The sequence below is a fragment of the Sebastes umbrosus genome, chromosome 5 (assembly GCF_015220745.1).
Source record: "Sebastes umbrosus isolate fSebUmb1 chromosome 5, fSebUmb1.pri, whole genome shotgun sequence".
Lineage (NCBI taxonomy): Eukaryota > Metazoa > Chordata > Actinopteri > Perciformes > Sebastidae > Sebastes > Sebastes umbrosus.
In genome coordinates, this window is record NC_051273.1 from 36,347,487 (window position 1) to 36,367,329 (window position 19,843).

The following is a 19,843-nucleotide window of genomic DNA, read 5'->3' on the forward strand; positions in this document are numbered from 1 at the left end:
TGCTCGCGCTGCAGAGGGCGGAGCTGGCAAGCTGGTACATGTCTGGAGAGTGAACCGGAGTAACGTTTAATATTTCTTTACTAATAAAAGTGCTAAAAAACACTTTCATATAACGTTTGTCGTCCTTATATACAATTGCAAATCCTTAGTATCAATAAAATCAATTTTTGCGTTTCAGATCGATTTTATATTGATATACGTCTCCCGTGAAGGACAACTTGCCGAGTACCTATCGATGTAGTTGGATCGTAGGAATATAAATCGATACATCGATGTAGTAGATGAATCGTTACACCCGTACAACCAGCCCAACCATGTTTGTTGCCTAAACCTAATCAAGTAGTTTTGTTGCATAAATAAACCTAAAAAGTGATGCCGGGTACACACTACACAAGAATCAAGCCGATTTTGGGCCTGATTCCCCCCTCTCCCGACAATCATCAGCAAAGCCCCGATTTTTTGATGGTTCTAAAGATTATCTTTCCAGATATTCCTGTTGTGTGAGGAATGTTTTTACATCCCCCGATTGGCACAGAAGTCCATCCGGGACACACCGATTTGAAATCGTAAATATTAAGTTTAATATGTATGATGGGATATCCTGTTACGTGTGGGGAACTACGAGGACAGCCGATGACGCCGTCACGTAGGAAAGAACAATAGCCAATTGAGAACCAAGCTGAGGGACAACAACCGCCGTCTTGGCGGCCGCGGCTAATGCATGAGCTAATGCAAAACACAAAGCATATTGTAGTAGCAAGATGGAGCTCAGAAATGGAGGACCAACTAGTTAATCTGTGGCAACAACACAAGTGTTTATTCAATATGTCAACATGACTTCATCCACCCATCCTTCGTGAATTTTCAGTACAAAGTAAAAACTAACATCGCTAATTTTTCCTGCCCGTCGTCCGCCATGTTTGTTTACAGTAAAGTCACGTTTGATTGCGCGAGATTTTGCGAGATTTCCATTTCCTTTAGTCGGGACTCTTGTTGTTCATGAATGAATCTGTTATCGTGTAGTGTGCTGTTTTGGCCAAATCGATGCTCATCACACACTATAGGAACAAAACTGTTAAGTTTAACACAACATGACGTTATGTGTGGGCTCTCTCACATTTCAAAAATCTGTTAAGAATGAAAAAACTTTTAGAGTTGGCCAGCGTTAAGTAAACCTACGTTGGAAGTTTATTTTGAAAAAAGACTGTATGCATGTATTAAGCTGAAACTGTACGTTTCCTGTGCACACAGAAGTTTATTTTGAAAAGCAACTCTGTGTGTAATGAGTGGAAAGTGACAGCGTCATAGTTTGAAGCACAGGGCCGCTGACCAAGCTGACGTATTTCAATTCAATTCATTTTCATATAGCTTCAAATCATAACAGAAGTTATCTCGAGATGCTTTTCATATAGATCAGGTCTAGATCATACTCTATAATTTATTTGACGAGTAGGGAGTGAGAGCATGTTGGTTTGCACTGTAACCATGGTTACTAAACAACACAATCTAAATTTGATGATTATGTGGCGGGATCTTGAATCATAAGGAATGCCTTGGTTCATATATGAGCTTTCATCCTCAGTGGACATTGGTGATACTAATATCATTCTGCTACTTCCAACAGCATGACTGTGATATCTGTGTGCTGTAATTTGACTGAGCTATATTTCTGAGGAAAAGGAGAGCAATTTTTGACATGAGCTGCCTCAATCAGGTTCAAAGGGTTTGGTTTCTATAAGAATTTCAGAAAATCTCAACGCCGAGAGAGAAATTAATGATTTCTCATTTCCTCCAGAGTGCAGAGTGCTCACACAGGAAGGTAATTGCTGACACAGCCCCTCTGATGAATTCCTCTCTGCTAAATTATAAAGGGAAATTACACAATGTGTTCATAATTGCAGCCATAAAGCAACTAGTCCCGATAATGAACCTGTTGATTAGAAACATTGCCCTCCGAGGACCTCCTCCTCCTCCATCGTCCTGCCCCTGTTTTAACTACAGCACACAATACACACAAATACCTACACACAGAGAAACTGACATGTGACAGCATAATCAATGAGGGCTGTCAGAGTTAACGCAATAATAACTCGTTAACACAAATTTGCAAAAGAGGCTAAATAACGCTCCAAACTTATGCTAAATTTTTGCGAGGAAAACCAGGCATGGCCATATTCAAATGGGTCCCTTGACCTCTGACCTCAAGATCAGTGAATGTAAATGGGTTCTATGGGTACCCACGAGTCTCCCCTTTACAGACATGCCCACTTTATGATAATCACATGCAGTTCGGGGCAAGTCATAGTCAAGTCAGCACACTGACACACTGACAGCTGTTGTTGCCTGTTGGGCTGCAGTTTGCCATGTTATGATTGGAGCATATTGTTTTATGCTAAATGCAGTACCTGTGAGGGTTTCTGGACAATATCTGTCATTGTTTTGTGTTATTAATTGATTTACAATAATAAATATATACATACATTTGCATTCAGCAGCATATTTGCCCACTCCCATGTTGATAAGAGTATTAAATACTTGATAAATCTCCCTTTAAAAGGTCCATTTTCAACAGCTTTTTTTGCCTCCTTCCTGACAAGCTAGAGTGAAGATGCTGGTATCATATGAACAACAAAGCCAAAGGAATCCATCGGTACCAACCATGTCATATTAGCTTGTCGGGAAGATCACTAAATAACGCTACGAAGTTAGGCTAAATTTTGGCGAGGAAAAACTGGCATGGCCATTCTCAAAGGGGTCCCTTGACCTCTGACCTCCAGATATGTGAATGTAAATGGGTTCTCTGGGTACTCACGAGTCTCCCCTTTACAGACATGCCCATGATAATGACATGCAGCTTTTTGAACGAAGTATAAATGTGTTAATTCGCCTATTCTAAAATGGTGTATTTGAATATTTCTGCATACAGGGGTCCCTAAACAGTCCTGAATTGCATAAATTGGGTCTCACTGTAAAGCTGAGACTCTTGTGGATCCAATGAGCCCAACTGTATTCATGGGTGATGATGTTAGTCCCCATAGGAGACATTTCATTGTAGTGAGACCATTTCTTTTTTATTTGACCTCACTGTATAAAATGACCTGTGGTGACCTCTAGGATAATCACAGCCTCATGAAACGTTACAGCCACAAACTAGAGACCTAGAGCATTCAGAGGATGGATGGATCAAACTAGAGACCTAGAGCATTCAGAGGATGGATGGATCAAACTAGAGACCTAGAGCATTCAGAGGATGGATGGATGGATCAAACTAGAGACCTAGAGCATTCAGAGGATGGATGGATCAGACTAGAGACCTAGAGCATTCAGAGGATGGATGGATCAAACTAGAGACCTAGAGCATTCAGAGGATGGATGTATCAGACTAGAGACCTAGAGCATTCAGAGGATGGATGGATCAGACTAGAGACCTAGAGCATTCAGAGGATGGATGGATCAAACTAGAGACCTAGTGCATTCAGAGGATGGATGGATCAAACTAGAGACCTAGAGCATTCAGAGGATGGATGGATCAGACTAGAGACCTAGAGCATTCAGAGGATGGATGGATCAGACTAGAGACCTAGAGCATTCAGAGGATGGATGGATCAGACTAGAGACTTAGAGCATTCAGAGGATGGATGGATCAAACTAGAGACCTAGAGCATTCAGAGGATGGATGTATCAGACTAGAGACCTAGAGCATTCAGAGGATGGATGGATCAAACTAGAGACCTAGAGCATTCAGAGGATGGATGGATCAAACTAGAGACCTAGAGCATTCAGATGATGGATGGATCAAACTAGAGACCTAGAGCATTCAGAGGATGGATGGATCAGACTAGAGACCTAGAGCATTCAGAGGATGGATGGATCAAACTAGAGACCTAGTGCATTCAGAGGATGGATGGATCAAACTAGAGACCTAGAGCATTCAGAGGATGGATGGATCAGACTAGAGACCTAGAGCATTCAGAGGATGGATGGATCAGACTAGAGACCTAGAGCATTCAGAGGATGGATGGATCAATCTAGAGACCTAGAGCATTCAGAGGATCGATGGATCAGACTATAGACCTAGAGCATTCAGAGGATGGATGGCTTTCCTAGCTAGATTGACAATAAGGGGGTTTCTGAGCAGTTTACACAACACAAGTGCTCGCCATCCAAATACTGAAAAATGCAGAAATCTCCAAATGTCAAAAGTTTTTGATCCCAAATCACAGCATTTCTTTTTCTATGGTGTTCCTCAAAGTCTTGGTGTCTTAATGTGGTATTTTGGAGGGATTATTGATCATTTCTATCAATTCTCCAGTGGTAAAAAAAATGGTTAAAGTTAGCACCAAATCTGTATAACAAATGATATCAACCCAAAAATTACTGCAACAACATATGAGACATAATAGAGCATGGAGATGACCATCATACTTCTATCATAATGCTCTTCGCTCTTATACACTTTCACTATCTATTTTAATTGATTAATTAATTTATTAATGTATTTTTATTTCTGATTTATGACTAGAACAACTTGACACACAGTGCTGAGCTGCATCTCAAATTAATCTTCATGTTCCCAGCTTTCAGATGATGTACACCACTTCTATATGACATCTACTGTTGACCTGCTATCTCCCCCTGAACATCCCCTGTCCCTCTAAAAAAGAGGACGGAATGGCAAGGGGTTAAAGCTCTAATGGATGCAAAATCATTTATACTTTTTTTATTCTGACCACCACTTGATACCAATTAACAATTACTTTGTAAGGAAAATTGCAGCCACTATGGAACGCTTAAGGGGTGTTTAGTCCTTTTATAAATGACTCATTGTTTCTGATGGGATGATAAAATATGTACATGTTGACTGGACAAATCATCTGAAAACTGGAAGCCAAACACTAACTATGCTGACGCCTGAGGATTTACACGGATGCACCATGCTCTCCTAAGCTGACTTTATCTGCATATGCATAACAGCTCTCTTTCTATCCACCTTATTCTCGGGGGTGTTACTGTAGAAATGATTATGTCCGTAACTTCTGGTGAGGTAGCGGAAGTAACAGTATGCTAGTTAGTCCCATAGGCTAACCCTAGCGGCTAACCACCAACGGTGCTTCTTTTGAAAAGTAATTCACCTTCAATTTACAAAATCCTGCTTTATCAGATATTTAACTAACGTTAAATTGCTGTTTTCTAAAAGGTCATCGCGACGCTGTGGTACGGTGTTCTGTACACTTTTCGCCCTTCGGCGCCACGCCAGGCAGCACTCCTCTGTTGTTGAGAGCCAGACAACCATGTTTGTGTGCTCTTTCTCCGGGGGATTATCCATCAGACTGTCTACACTTTGACTAATGTCTTTTGGACCAGAGTTTTTGAGAAAAGTGGTGAAACGCCTCCGCCTGTGTAGGAAGATCATTAAGCTTAACGGTGTTCAGTACAGAGCGCAGAACATGATTTCAACAGCGATTAATGAACATTTTAAATCTCAAAATATTCAATTGATGTAATAAACGTTAACTTTATTTATCTTTAATTAAATAACACTGCTCTAACATCAATATTGGGCGCAGGATTACGTGCAAACAGCGTCTGTGTTGACAGAGTCGCTGCTGCAGCGCCAAGTAGTCAGTGAGCACCATTGATGTTAAAAATGCCCGTTTCAAAGCATTTATTCAAAAAGAATAAAATATTTAACAACGTGTGATAGCATAATAATCATTTCATACAGACTACAGTACTACAGAAACATAAATTAAGTTGAAATGTACATTTTCGCTGCTGCTGTCAATAAAGTAGCTAAATCTGCTAATGTAGGTTATCTGAGGCCACTTCTTCAGGTCGTCCTCCATCCCTCCATAGTAGAAGGCAGAGCTATAATCACATTATCCTGTTTGAGCTGTGAGAGCTGGTGTTCACACATGTTTTAACTAGATTTTTTTAATACAATCGCTCTAGGAGAGATGATTAGCATAGAGCGTTACCATTGGAAAACGATTTAGTTGACACGACTCGCCGAAGTTGTGCGCCCACTATTCACGCAGGCATCATGGGGGCGAGGAAAAGGTGGATAGATCTGCTATAAATGTCCATCTGAAATTACTTTCTAACATTTTTTTACTGCCAGGCATCACTGGTCCGTCTGAATTTCTGTCTCAAGGCCAGGCTTGATTAACTAACCCGTCAGCTTTATATAATGTTAAACTCATTTTCCAGACTAATATGTAAATTCATTTCCTTAATGTTCCTACTAAACCTTTCACCTCTACCCCATTTGCCATCCCCAAATATGATGTTGTGCTCATTACACATAGCTGACTTGGTTCAATGGCTTTCTCATGGGAGAACCAAAGAACCATCATTGCATTAGCCAGGGTCTGGTCGACTCATGCACATCGTTTTTTAGTCTCCAAACCGAGCCATGACCCCCCCTTTCTGAGTCCGTACTCATAATGGGAGCTGCATGCTGTTGACCTTTTTAGACTTCACCTCTTCACATTACAAGATGCAGGGTATAGCTGTGTAGAGTAACTGAGAATACCTACACAGGCACAGTGGCGCGACAGACTGATCTAGCAGCCACAACCAAAGAATGTTTCTTTATTTAAAACAACGTTTTAAGAAATAAGTTGTGTTAAGGGAGCCGACATCCTGACGTCACATCTGGGCTATAGTCTGTGTTCCACCAGCCTCTGGTCCACTAGCCTCTGGTCCACTAGCCTGTGTTCCACTAGCCTCTGTAACTCAATACAGGGTTTCTTTCATTGTTTTTTATAACAAAGTGAAGCATGTTCCTGGGGTTTATTATCCATATGTTATTATATATGAGTATGTCCTACAGCACTCGCTATAAGAACCCTTTTTTGTCTCTTATCCATGACATCTCTCCTCTTAAGTCATCTCTCGGACTGTTTAGCTATAATCAGAGCTGTTGCAAGGGGTGTGACAACGGTGTGGTCACTAGGGATGTGTATTGGCAAGAATCTGGTGATACGATACGTATCATGATACAGTGGTTACGATTCAATATATTGCGATATATTACGATACTTTAAGCAAGGCGATATATTGCGATTTTTAAAATAGTTAATTAACCCCCAAAATAATTGACTTGTTTAACTGGATATCAGTTCTTCTTTGCCGCTCCAAAACATAAGCCTTTAAGTGTGCTGTCGTCCTGGATGAACTGATTGCAGGTAGTTTTTCACATGACGATAGCAAACAACAACAGTGTGATGCTAGCGGAGAGTGTAACGGTAACAGTAAGGTCAGAGCGAGGAAAATGTCAGCCATTTGGCAAGACTTCACAGTGGAAAAATCCAACAAGTAAAACGTGATATGTCCAGTATGCTCTGTTTCCAGGGGTAGCGGTACCTGGTAGGGGGTGTGAATATTGCACCCTGCAGGACAAATTAGCACACAGGCTGGTCTACACAGGACTGAGGAGACAGCTAAGAGAATACAGAAGTGTTATTTATTCCTAGCTTCATTTATTTATGTTCTTTGTAACAGACAAACTGAATAATAAAATAAAGTTCTACTGCATTCATTTTCATTCTCTATTTGTTCATGTTTTACAAAGGGTTTAACCTGAGCCAGGTCATACAGCAAAGATAGTAATCATATCTAATAATAATAATATAATAATTAATAATCATTTTATCACGCTGTTATCGGTTCGTACTCTGTATCGACAGATACCACAAATTCAGATATTGGAATCGTTATTTGGAAGGAAAAAATGGTATTGAAACATCTCTACTAAATTCTACAGTTTGCTCCCAGTGGTGCATCGGCCATCTGGCATACCGTGACGAATCCCAGTGGGCCGTCAAGAAGAGCAGAGAATACTGCTGATTTTTTCATGACTGATTGATTGAAACCTAATTTTATATACTTGGTGATTTTAATCATTCAAATTTGGGCAGGTGGTTAATAACACATCTTCCTGTGGTGTGACATACTCAGAACACGTACTGTATATATTTTAGCTTTAACCCTGACCCAACAGTAGTGCTGTATTAACAAAAGCTCTGCGTAGACTCCCTGGCAGCTAATGGATATTACCTGCCTGTAAACTGTTGACAATACGGGCAGAGCTCAGAGCTGTGCGGGTTTAGTATGGATTGTACTCACCTCTGTGTGAGAAGGCAGAGACCAGTCTGGCCAGCAGCAGGAGATGAAGAGCTCCCCTGGTGAGAGGCGACAGCCGTCTGAATCTCAGGTCCATAGTCTGACTGTTGGTACGCTCTCCTCTGGTCCTGACGCTGCTGCTGATTGGCTACGACCTCACACAGTCATAGAGTGACACCTGCAAAGAGACAAGAGAGGTGTTGTTAAGGATAGAGGTTGTGTAAAGCTCAGAGTGTGGTCATGTGAAGCCTGTAAATCTGAATTTCAACACATCTCATTAAAGCTTGCTGTCCTAAGCAGCTGGCTGGGGTTGACGGGTCAAATGGTAAATGGACTTGCATTTATATAGCGCTTCTTTACACTACATGCCAGCATTCACCCATTCACACACTCACATTCACACACACACACATTGATACACTGATGGCAGAGGTTGCCATGCAAGGAGCCAACCTGCCCATCAGGATCTGATCTACATACTCATTCACACACCGATGGCACAGCCTTCGGGAGCAAGTGTCATTTCGACATGTGACCGGAGGAGCCGGGGATCAAAGTATTTTTACTTCAATACACCTTAATTGAATCACTTGTGACCTTTAGTCGTTATTGGATGTTTTTTGCAACATCAGACAGATATGGAAGGATCCAGACCCCTTCTGACTCCCACCCGTCAAATACCGTCGTTTGGCTGGTGTCCCTCGGCATCGGAAAACCGACGCACAGAGGCACCCTTTAGCAACAGTATGTGATGACAGGGGCTTTCAACTAACTCCAATGTAAACCCACCCGCGGTGTTATTCGCGGTCGGAGCAAGTGACGTAGTATTAATAGTGTGAGAGTCTGCTGGTTGGGAAGGAGGGGTGGAGGATGGGTCAAACAAACACGAGCCGACTTTCAACCAGGAGAACCGTCGTTTGTGTCCCGTGTGAAAGTAAAGTAATGTTGACTTATTTTGTCACGACAATCTTTAGTCATGTGACCCGTCAACAGACACAAAAGTCTCAGCTTTTTAAAGCTGAACCTACTACAGCCTGTGAAGACAAACAAGTTTAGAATTAGATAATGCCTCATTTGGCCGACTTTACTAAAGAGGAAATCTACAGACGCAAATAGACAAAGTGTAGTGTCCACTAGTCTGAAAGAAGACATGTTATGGAAGTAAAATAGCCCAAAATCTCAAAATTGACCAGAGCATGGGGGTGTCACCTGGGGTGTCTTCTCTGATACTAGGATGCAGATTGTCAGGACCAATGATCATGAGCTCAGTTTTATCCAAGTTAATTTAAGAAAATTTACTGGCATTCATTTTTTAATATCTGCTAGACAATTTATAAGGCTGGAGAGGTTTGTGGTCTTGGTAGGCTTTACTGGGAGATTCTACTAAACCCCTGCAGTTATCAAAAATACTTCACAACCCCATAATAAACAGCAGCTTGATGTGGATTATTCTGAACATGTTTCTTGTGGCCTCAACTGATTCCACGTGGTTACGTAAATGCATAGCACCTGGGAACACAAGTCCAGCCCAGTCTTCACAACTTCACTGATTGCACATCAGGCCAAATATGTGCTGATAGAACGTTGTGGATCCAGAGATCAGAGCGATACAAATCACTCCCTTCTACCTCAGCACACAGAGCAAATTACAGAGAGAGCAGTAGTCAGGCTGTACTTTCCCCTGATTTTCCTCCTTTCTCAAATGAAATCCAGAACAACATGAATCCCACCAACATCGCCATCCATGCAGATGCACACAGCCGACAGCTCGAAATGGACGGTTTGTCTGCTTTCAGTAATACTGTGAGTTAAATCTACCTGACAGCTAAAACTTTATTTTGTGGAATATATTTAAAAGAAAAGAACATACACACACACAATTCATGAAAGCTTTGGATGTTCCCACACAGTGTGACTGAAAACCTGCCTAAGTTGAACAATTACAGGAAGTCTCACGGAAAGGGTTCAGAGAAAGTTTGGGCACAATTTCCAGCATCCTTGACATGTCATTAGGTGTGCTGTGACAGGAAGGCAGGGAGGAGACTAAGTGCTGGATTTCCACACCCTTCCTGGATCAATAGCATTTCTCCATAGCATTACTATGTTCTGGCAACAGCACTGTAGAGACAGCTGCAACAACACTTTCATGTGCGCTCACATCCATCTCACAAATCAGAACAACAAACTGTTCAACTCACCAATCAGGGTGGTTAAAGTTACAAGTTATACCCTAGCGTTATAACATATCTGTAATAGGATTTGTCCAAACTGAAAAAAGTTTTAAAATTGACACTTTTTTGGTATAGTCTTTTGTTGTTTGTCCTTTTCAAAAATTGTTTTTTTTTTAGACACAATTGTCAGTGGAAGTAACTCAAAAGTTGTGGAACATTGCATTAGCAACTGCTCTTAGACCAATGTTTTAATGGTAAATGGACTTGCATTTTTATAGCGCCTTTCTAGTCTTACAACCACTCAAAGCACTTTACACTACAGGTCAGCATTCATCCATTCACACACATTCATACACTGATGGCAGAGGCTGCTATACAAGGTGCCAACCTGTCCATCAGGATCTAATCCGATACTCATTTACACACCGATGGCTCAGCCTTCAGGATCAATTTGGAGTTAAGTATCTTGCTCAAAAACACTTCGTGTGTGGACTGGAGGAGCTGGGGATCGAACCGCTACCTTCCCGCGCGGCACCCGGGGATTCTTTAGCTAAAGCGCCTAAACACGTTTCCATTCATTCTCTAATGGTAGTGCTGAACCACTACGGATGCAAATTATATCTTTGGCCGCTATTGTTTGTTTGGCGCCCTTTTTCCGAGGAGAGGAGTTGTTGTTTCCTTCGCCACTCTGTCACTGTTGGTCTGGATGATCTACACTTCACATCGACTTGAGCTTGAGCTACGCTGTGTGGACATTACGCCAAAACGGTGAGTTATATTTAGATAAATAAAGATTACCAACATGTTACTATAATGTATCCTGGCGCTGTCTGACGTGTTCTTGCTTGTGTGAGCGCTATAAGTTAACGTTAGCCGTGTTTCTCCCGTTTATTGTGTCGCCGCGGTACGTTCCGGATGAATTACAAGCTAAACGTAACATTATTAACAATGAACCAACATGTTATTATAATGTATCCTGGCGCTGTCTGACGCGTTCTTGCTTGTGTGAGCGCTATAAAGTTATCATTAAGCCGTGTTTCCTCAGTTTATTGTGTCGAGCTGCTGCGGTATAATTCGGATGAATTACAAGCTAAACGAAACTTAACATTCCTTAGGTTGAAAGCATCACGTTGTTAGTTAACATTAATGTCTAATGTAGCGTTATACTACGGTATATCAGCAGCTTACATCAGCAGTAAGGTTAGATATAACGTTACTCTGGACACACTAACGTTACTTTACATACACACATTGACAGAATGATAAATGAACAAGCTTCATATGAATCATAAAGTCGTCGTGTTTGCACTTAACGCTACGTCGACTACTTTCAGTCTCCGTTGTATAACGTTGCTGTTGTCACAGCATGTACTTATACTTAAGGTTTTTAATGCAGGACTTTTACTTGTAGCAGAGTATTTCTACACTGTGGTATCAGTACTATCACTGAAGTACAAGATCAGAGTACTTCTTCCACCTCTGTTAAAATGAGAGAACACCAGAATATTGTTTATTAATTGAGAACCAATGTCTCTGAGGGTTTTTCATACTTTGTCATGTTGTGTACAATGTACTATTCATGCTTAATTTTAACACTTATTATATGCTTCTATACCATATTACAATTTTCAAAATACTAAATAGGCCACGTTTGTCTGAGCTTGTCAAAAGCAGAATATATCAAATATAGTCTAATGCATGTCTGTTTGGGATAGGAAAGGTGAATTGAATGCAGGGCGTTGCTGGATAAGACACTTCACACTTCAGTGTTACTTGAGTCAGAATCACTGGTTGGGGGTGGGGGGGCTGAGCTCCCTTCACCTTCAAGTTCTTCCCCATGGGTAGTTCAAAGCATTTAACCCATGGGGGGGGGGTCTATCTTTGAAGTGCAAATAGTCTGCCTCAACAACCAGAGCTCATCGTTAAGACATACACAAAGGCAGGCACTTAATCAAGGTACTATACAAAGTAGTAAAGGTAATATTAAAGTAAAGGTATTTGATATCATTTTTTTTTTCTTCAAAACCCTGATAAATACAGTGAGAATATGTAGACAGTAAAGGGGCTAGAGCTGAGATGTGAACCTCCTAATTCCTGCTCTCCCTTGAGACCCTCACTATTAACATTTGTTATGAAAACAATGCCTGTCTATAACATATTAATAGATCAATATGCTTTTCTTCATTACAGGTAAAATGCAGAAAACTGTTTTTTTCCCTGGGAGAATGAGTGTCACATTCCGCAAGGGACCACTTGGATATCTCCGTCAGGATCCAACGGATGCAGCCAAACTCCTTAAAGACAACCCCTCTCTACAGGACAAGTCTGCACCCGTGAAGGAGGAGCTGGTCAGGAAAAATGCACTGTCTGTGATCATTTTAAGAGGAGGGGATGCTTCAGATAAAACTGAGGTGGCTGGAGAATACATCCTGCAGTTTGGGAAATTTAAAGGGAAGTCCTTCCGCTGGCTCCTTGAAAATGACATTGGGTATACCATCTACCTAATCAAGAACCAGCAAAAGGAGGAGACTGCAGGAGTGTTCATGGCAGGGGGGCACAGCAAGGACAGCCTGCTGTCATTTGTGAGCTATGCCCTCAGCTTTCAAGAAATCCAGTCTCTTCTCAATTATGAGAAACAAAAGCCAGTTGTGACAGCAGCAGCAGCAGCATCAGAGGATGACCAGCTGGTTGGTTTGGCTCTCGTGCCAAAAGCACCTGGAGAGAGATTTGGGACAGCAGGGATGATGGCTATGCAGCCTTTATTATGAGGAAAAGCTGTGCTCCAGGAACAAAGATGCACAAACTACAAGTGTACCTGCAGAAGAAGCTGCCCTCCCCCTCTGGCTCCTCTCTGGTGACACATGCCTCACAGGCCCCTGCTGAAGCCATGGGTGGGTCTTGTTTTCCATTTGTTTTGTCAAAAAAATGTATATGCTGTCATGGTATCCAGTGTATTTTAGTACACCAAAGGGAGTAAACTTCGTCTTCCATTATTTCAGTGGTGATTTTATTCATACTATCCTAAGTACAGTAAAGCCATATTTTTAGTACATTCTAATTCTTGTCTGTTTGCATCACAGTGATGGATGAAGATGAAGAGCTGGAGAGAGTGATGCTGGGTATCTGTCCTTCCAAGCAACATGTGCAGAGCTGTGAGTAAACATTTGTTGTCTTATATTGGTTTGTTTCTACTGCCTGAAGATTCAAAATAATTTACAGTTCAGCCTGTTTAATATTAATTGTGTATTCTATATAGTTTATATTTAATTGTTTTTGTTTGTGTTTTACAGCTGTTTCTGCACCATCAGCATCAACTGCCAGACGACAGGCTTCGGGAACAGAAAGAGGTTCTTAACCAAACAAAAACGTCCTGTCGTCGACAGAGACTCTGGGACCATGAATTCTTATCCCAAACCGAAGCATGACATAAACCGTTCCTTCTCATGTTGACCATGTTCTGGTCATGTTTGTGTTTTGCTGTTCAACTTGTTGTCCTAGTGACTATGAATTGATTCCAGTCATGGCGAGGGTAAGTAGCACTCTTTATTCCAGTTTTTAGACTTATATGATGAATATATATATATATATATATACATATATATATATATATATATATATTATATATATATATATGTATATACATATAGGACTGCTGTGGTTACTAACACTTGTATGCATGTGTTTGCAGTGTGCCATGTTGCTTCCCCTGCTTAGGCTAAATTGTAATGACTGACTAAATATTTATCCATACAGAACTAAACTGCATGTGTATGAATGAAATTCTTTATACTTTAATGTAACAAACAGTCTGTTTAACTATATAAGGCTGAGATAAGCAGGTGAAGTAAAAGATGGATAATGTATGCCTTTACTAACACCAGTTTTTTTTTATATTGTCAAAATATAAATGACTGACAAGATTTTTTCTGTTGTAGTACCATCTGCTACACTGTCCACACCAACTGAACTGACGGGTTCACAAGTAGATGGTAAATGCATTATATTTCTTTTTATCCATTTAAACCTTTCTGTCATATTCCCTCTGATTATGTCCGTTATAAACCAATAATTGATTACTTTTTGTGGTCCTTATCTCCTTGCAGCCCCTGCTCTGCCGATGGTAAAGAGACCTGTGCCCCTTCCTCAGGAGCTGATGTTCCTGATGCCAGAAACACCAGGACCCTTGCCAACAGAGACAACTGTCACTGTTCCAGGTGTGTATTATTTTAACTGTATTTGCATCTTAAAAATATCAATATGTAGTGTCCATCGGAACTGTTCTCATTGATGTAAATCAGATACTGGTGCACAATGTCATAGTCAAGTTTTTTATTTATCTTACTGTGAATAATAATGAAATGTTTAATATTCTATATAGTGTCAGAGGCACTTCCGATTTCTCCTGAGACGTCTGCAGAGCCCATTCAACCGCCGCTGCAACCGCCAAGAGCTCAAAGTAAGTATTTGAATGTTCTTGATTTGGCTGTGTGCGTGTCAAAGAGATAGAATCAAGTCAACACACAATCTTAATAATTTGCTATGTCTTTCTTCTTGCCTGACCAGGTCAGCCATTACCCAGGCCATCAGCTGTCCCCAGCTGTCCTCCTCCACAGCTTCCTGGCTATGACCATGATGTCAGTCAGTGGAACTGTTCACAGCAGCAGAGGATCTGGATGAAGACAGAGCTGGAATCCCTGGGTCTCTGGCCAGGCTCCATTCCTGTGCGCAACCCCATGAAGATGCTGTCACTGTGGCGTCTCCCTCCCCAGCCAGAATTAATTGACAGCATCTCTGATCTTCCATCCCCAAAGTACTTTCAGCTCCATCCCTTTTTCATATGGAAGCCAGAGAATGACAACTTGATGGCGAGGCTGAGGAACAACGACACTCTGCCATGTATTGAAGGTTGTGCTCAGCCTCAAGTTACCTCTGCAGGTGTTGGTAGGCCTCGTGTGATTGTTGGCATCACTGGACAGTACTACCTGTTGTCATCCAGGCTGTGCTGCAAAGTTTGCCGGAAGAGGTGGTATGCTGACAACCCACTGTGGCTGGAAAAGCTTCCAAAGAGGTTCACAAACCTGTTGCCAGCAATACTGACCTACAAAAAGGCCATCTGTAAATCGGTCATGGACGAGCTCAGACGCACAGGTAACTCACCCACCGACATGACAAAGCAGATCATGGAGATGATGCACCTGAAATACGAACGTGCTCACCTGGCCTACCTCCTCAGCTGCCAAAACACCATGGATGGCGAGGCAGGGAGGTATGACCAAAAGAACCATCACTCAGTTCATAAGACAGGAAACCAAGCCAGCTCCCTTCGGGGACTACGGGGATTCAGATGGCTGGAACGGGATCTCTGTGTCTGCACACTACCTGACTGACTGCCTGCTGCATGAGTATCAACACCAGGAAGATGCCATCAAAAACTTTCTGCAGGGCACCTTTGGACAGGCGTTTCCGCTCAGACCACACACGGAAAGTTGCCAGGAAGGTCACCTTTTCATCCGGGACCATGTCATCATATGCGGTCATGAATGAGAACTGGATGATCCTTTCATGGGTGATGGTGCAGTCTGAGACAGAGAAGTCCCTCAAGCCCCTGTACGAGGGACTAGCACACCGCTACAGCACTGCAGGCCTAGAGAAGGCACAATACCAGTGGGTAGACAGGTACGTTATCATCAATATTTTTTTCTATTATTGGTGACATGAAACAGCTCATAATTCACAACTTACATTGCTTTTTCATATTTCATATTTCCAGTTTGATGAAAGAAAATCCCTTTGCATTCATTTAGCTCATAGGAATAATTATATTGTCATGAGTGAATACACTGGACTGCACATAGTGATTGATATGACTGCTTTAACATTCATGGCTATATTTGTCTCCATTCTTTCTTTCAGGGATTGCTGTGCAGCATTTAAGGTGGCAGAATCTTGTGCAGGAGAGCATCTGAACTGGGATGCTTGGAGGACAACTGATGCCATTGTTGCTGAGGCCACTTCTGGTAACCTGCTGAACGTCTGTGCATCACGATCAGACTTCAATACAAAACATGACCATCAAGCTGGACTTGTTCCACTGTCTGAGGCGGTTTCTCCGGGAGTGTGTGTCAGAGCACCATCCTCTGTACAGCTCTTTTGCCCAGTTTCTGTCTGCAGCCTTTTCTGTGGTGGATCAGGAAGACCTGCAGAGGCTTAAAGACGCCTATGCCTTCTGTGGAATTCAGCCTGCCAACCCAACAAAGCCACACACTCGCGAGCACTGCAGGACAAGAATTCCACTGCCTGAGGAGCTCATCAAGAGAGTCGAGGGAGTTTTCCAGCACTTTCACCTCACGTGTGATCCAAATGGTGCTCCTCTCTTCAAGCCCTCTATGCTGAAGACATGGCGGATTCAGCGTGTGCACATCCTGCGAGGTTGCCTGAGTGATCCTGAGGTTGGAGGGTGGGATCTTGTACAGGCATGGAGGAACAGTGCAGCTGAATCATGTGAAGGGTGAAGGTGCTAGAGTTCCTGTTTGGATCCCCATCAGAGGCACATCCCTAGCAGGAGGGATACCATTTCCACCAGGCTCTGTGGGTCACTGGAACACGTGTCTCCACAGAGCTGTTTCAGGCACAGGGGATGACAGGGGTGGCGCGGTGGAATTACCAGCGTCTGGTGGACTTGAAGCAGCCAGGGTGTCCACCTCCCAGCTGTCTTTGATCCAGCATTGATGGCAGAGCTCAATGCAGTCTCTGAACGGGTGTTGGGGCACGTGAAATATCCTGCTTTTCAACTCTCTAACAGAGACACTGGAGAGAAGTTTGGCCTGGAGTATGTTGAGCCTGGTTGCCGCCCAGTTCCTCTAGACTGGGACAAGCACAGGAGCAAGACCGACTCTACCACAGACCGGAATCCACCTCCGCAAAGCAGCCAGCTCACTGCCCAGTCCTGAGCCTCTTCAGTCATCCTCCATGGCACCACAGAAGCTGTTTCAGTTTGCCTGCATGCCCTCCTGCTGACCTTGCTGTAAAACCAGAAGTGACTCCAAGTACAACTCCGAGCCTCAGACAGAGCCAGGTAAACATTTGACAGACAGACAAAGTACTTGACAAAACTTCAGCATCAGTAACTGGATTTCAATCATATTTATTTAGTAAATACCTTAATAGATGTGTTGCATCTTTCTTTTCTTAGAGATGAGACAATATGAGGGCCCTTATTTGATGTGTTAATGAATCTACTTTTACATAAACATACCAGTCAGCCATGAGCCATTATCTAAAAATCTGACAAAGTATAAATGTTTTCACCCATGCAAGTGTATGAATTGGGGTTTTCCCCCTTCTGTGTGCCAGAATGATTTATTGTACTCCGTCTTTTATTTTTATAGAAACCACATCTCCGCCGTCTCTGCCCCTGCTGTCCTCCCCAACTGGAGCTCGCACTGGACCTGTGAAGACTGGTGGGAGGGTATTTGTGTTGGACCACAAGCGCTGGCCAGCCCCTATGAAGCAGGTTATTGACAACCTGCTGAACAAACACCGTGGGCAGAAGGACATGCTCAAGCTTGTGGACCAGGACTATGCTGCTCTAGTTCACAACACCTGTACAGACCCAAACAGCATGCTCCACCCAACTACCAAACTACATATTTCACAGTACGTAAAGCACCTCAGTAAATTATTAAACACCAGCTCCTCTTTAAACACCAGCCCCGAAAAACTGCAAGAGAGGCAGGAACTCTGGCACTCTCTGTCAGAGGGCAGTGAGACTACCACTGTGCCGGTTGTTACCATGCCTGTTGCAGTTTTTTAACCCACCTCCACCTGTTCAGACCCCTTGCCACACCTCTAACGCAAGCATCAATTGAGAAAATTGTTCATAACATAATGGAAATCCAACAGCAGCACCAACACCAGCCTCAGCAACAACAACCACAGCAAAAGAAGGCACACACAAAAACATGTCTTTCCTGTGGCCAGCCAAAGTCGAGGTATGAGAATGATGGTTCTTCCATCCACTTCTTCTTCCAGCAAGGTCCTGTCAGATATTTCTACTGCTCCACTAAAGTTTTCAAGGCTTATGGTGCTGAAGGTCTGACAAACCCCAAAATGCCCTTTCAAGACTTTGGCAGCTACAAAGTTCTTCCAGCAGGAACTGGACGCCACAAAAAAAAAGGGTGGAGGAGCGAGGACAGCAGAAGAGGAAAAGGACTGACTCCCCACAGACAGGTCGCAAGTGTCGGTTCTGTAAGATGGAAACTGAACAGGGCCCAAACAGTCCCTCACAATTCACACTGGATTCCCTGGAATAGCAGGGAAGTACATTTACTGCCCTGCTAAAGTCTTTTCCCTCTACAAAGATCAGGGCATGGAGAAGGAGATGACCTGGAAGGAGTTCCAGGTGTCTGCTTTTATGAGAGAGAAAAAAAGAGATGGGAAGTTGAAAGGGAAAATGAGAGACAGCGAGGGGGGAGTGTTTTTACCATGTGATCACGCTGTTCCGGGTCAAATTGATCACTATAAGCAGATTATTTAAACAGCATTTGCATAGTACTGATTCTGTCCCAAGCTTTTTGATCCATATTTTATTTATTTGTTTTTACCTTTATTTTATTCAGGGGGAGGTTCACTGAGGGCAATGCTCTCTTTTCAGGAACGCCCCTGATCAACATTCACACAGTTACACATTCACACCTGGAAGCTGCCCAGTACAACCACAGTCTGATCTGCTGGTCACTGAGCAACTCCACTGGAGCGGTTGGGGGTGCCTTGCTCAAGGGCACCTCAGTGGTGGTAAATGAGGGAGGGCCACCACTGCCCCATATAAGCGGTTTATCAATGTAACCGGATCACTGTAAACGGTTTCCACTGTATATACTGTATATTTTGCTCATGTAAATAATTATTACATTTATTATATACAATATTATATTACTTTACCTTACATTTTGTGTGATATATGTGTGACCTTGCAATATGGGCTCTGTTGAATATTTACTGTTACAGTTGTGGTTAATAAATACATTTCATTCACTAATGTCTAACATGTCTCATTAATAAATTAATAATTTATAGTGAACAGTAAAGTCTCTAATTGAAGTAATTAAGTAATTGCAATTTAATGTTACACATAGGAAGAAAACTCTGTAATATAATTGGTTAATAGCTTTAAGTAAGTCAAGAACTTGATATAACAGACTAGTCTAATCTAATGATAATCAGAAGAAGTAAATAACAAACTTGATTCCCAAATAGCTCATTATCTTTGATAATGTATCACAGACTTTGTACCAAGTGGGATTCGAACCAGCTCCAGATAATCATTCTTAAATATTCAGGAGAAAACTGCTGGACCAGAGCTGCGTTTTCAGCACCTTGGACAGCGTTAATAAGTCTGCAATTTCATTGGCTGTCAGTGTATGCCACCTAAACGCGACTTACCTAATGATAATCAGAAGAAGTAAATAACAAACTAAGGCTCACATTTCTTGATTCCCAAATAGCTCATTATCTTTGACAATGTATCACAGACTTTGTACCAAGTG

The 19,843-nt window shown here is 42.2% G+C and overlaps 2 protein-coding genes across 8 annotated transcripts in view; one reads left to right on the forward strand and one right to left on the reverse strand.

Annotated features, from left to right (window-relative positions):
* Positions 1 to 19,843, reverse strand: part of ptprfa (protein tyrosine phosphatase receptor type Fa) — a 454,009-nt gene that overhangs the window by 322,229 nt on the left and 111,937 nt on the right. For all 7 annotated transcript variants that reach the window (XM_037768968.1, XM_037768972.1, XM_037768971.1 and 4 more), the window contains exon 2: positions 8,127 to 8,305. The gene's annotated coding sequence lies outside the window, so the exon portion shown is untranslated. The remainder of the gene's footprint in view (positions 1 to 8,126; positions 8,306 to 19,843) is intronic.
* On the forward strand, positions 14,042 to 19,056 carry LOC119487906. The gene is made up of 5 exons (XM_037768989.1): positions 14,042 to 14,287; positions 14,402 to 14,512; positions 14,677 to 14,754; positions 14,862 to 15,729; positions 18,980 to 19,056. The coding sequence occupies exons 1-4, from the start codon at positions 14,206 to 14,208 to the stop codon at positions 15,683 to 15,685; spliced, it is 1,095 nt and encodes a 364-aa protein (XP_037624917.1). The 5' UTR covers positions 14,042 to 14,205; the 3' UTR covers positions 15,686 to 15,729; positions 18,980 to 19,056.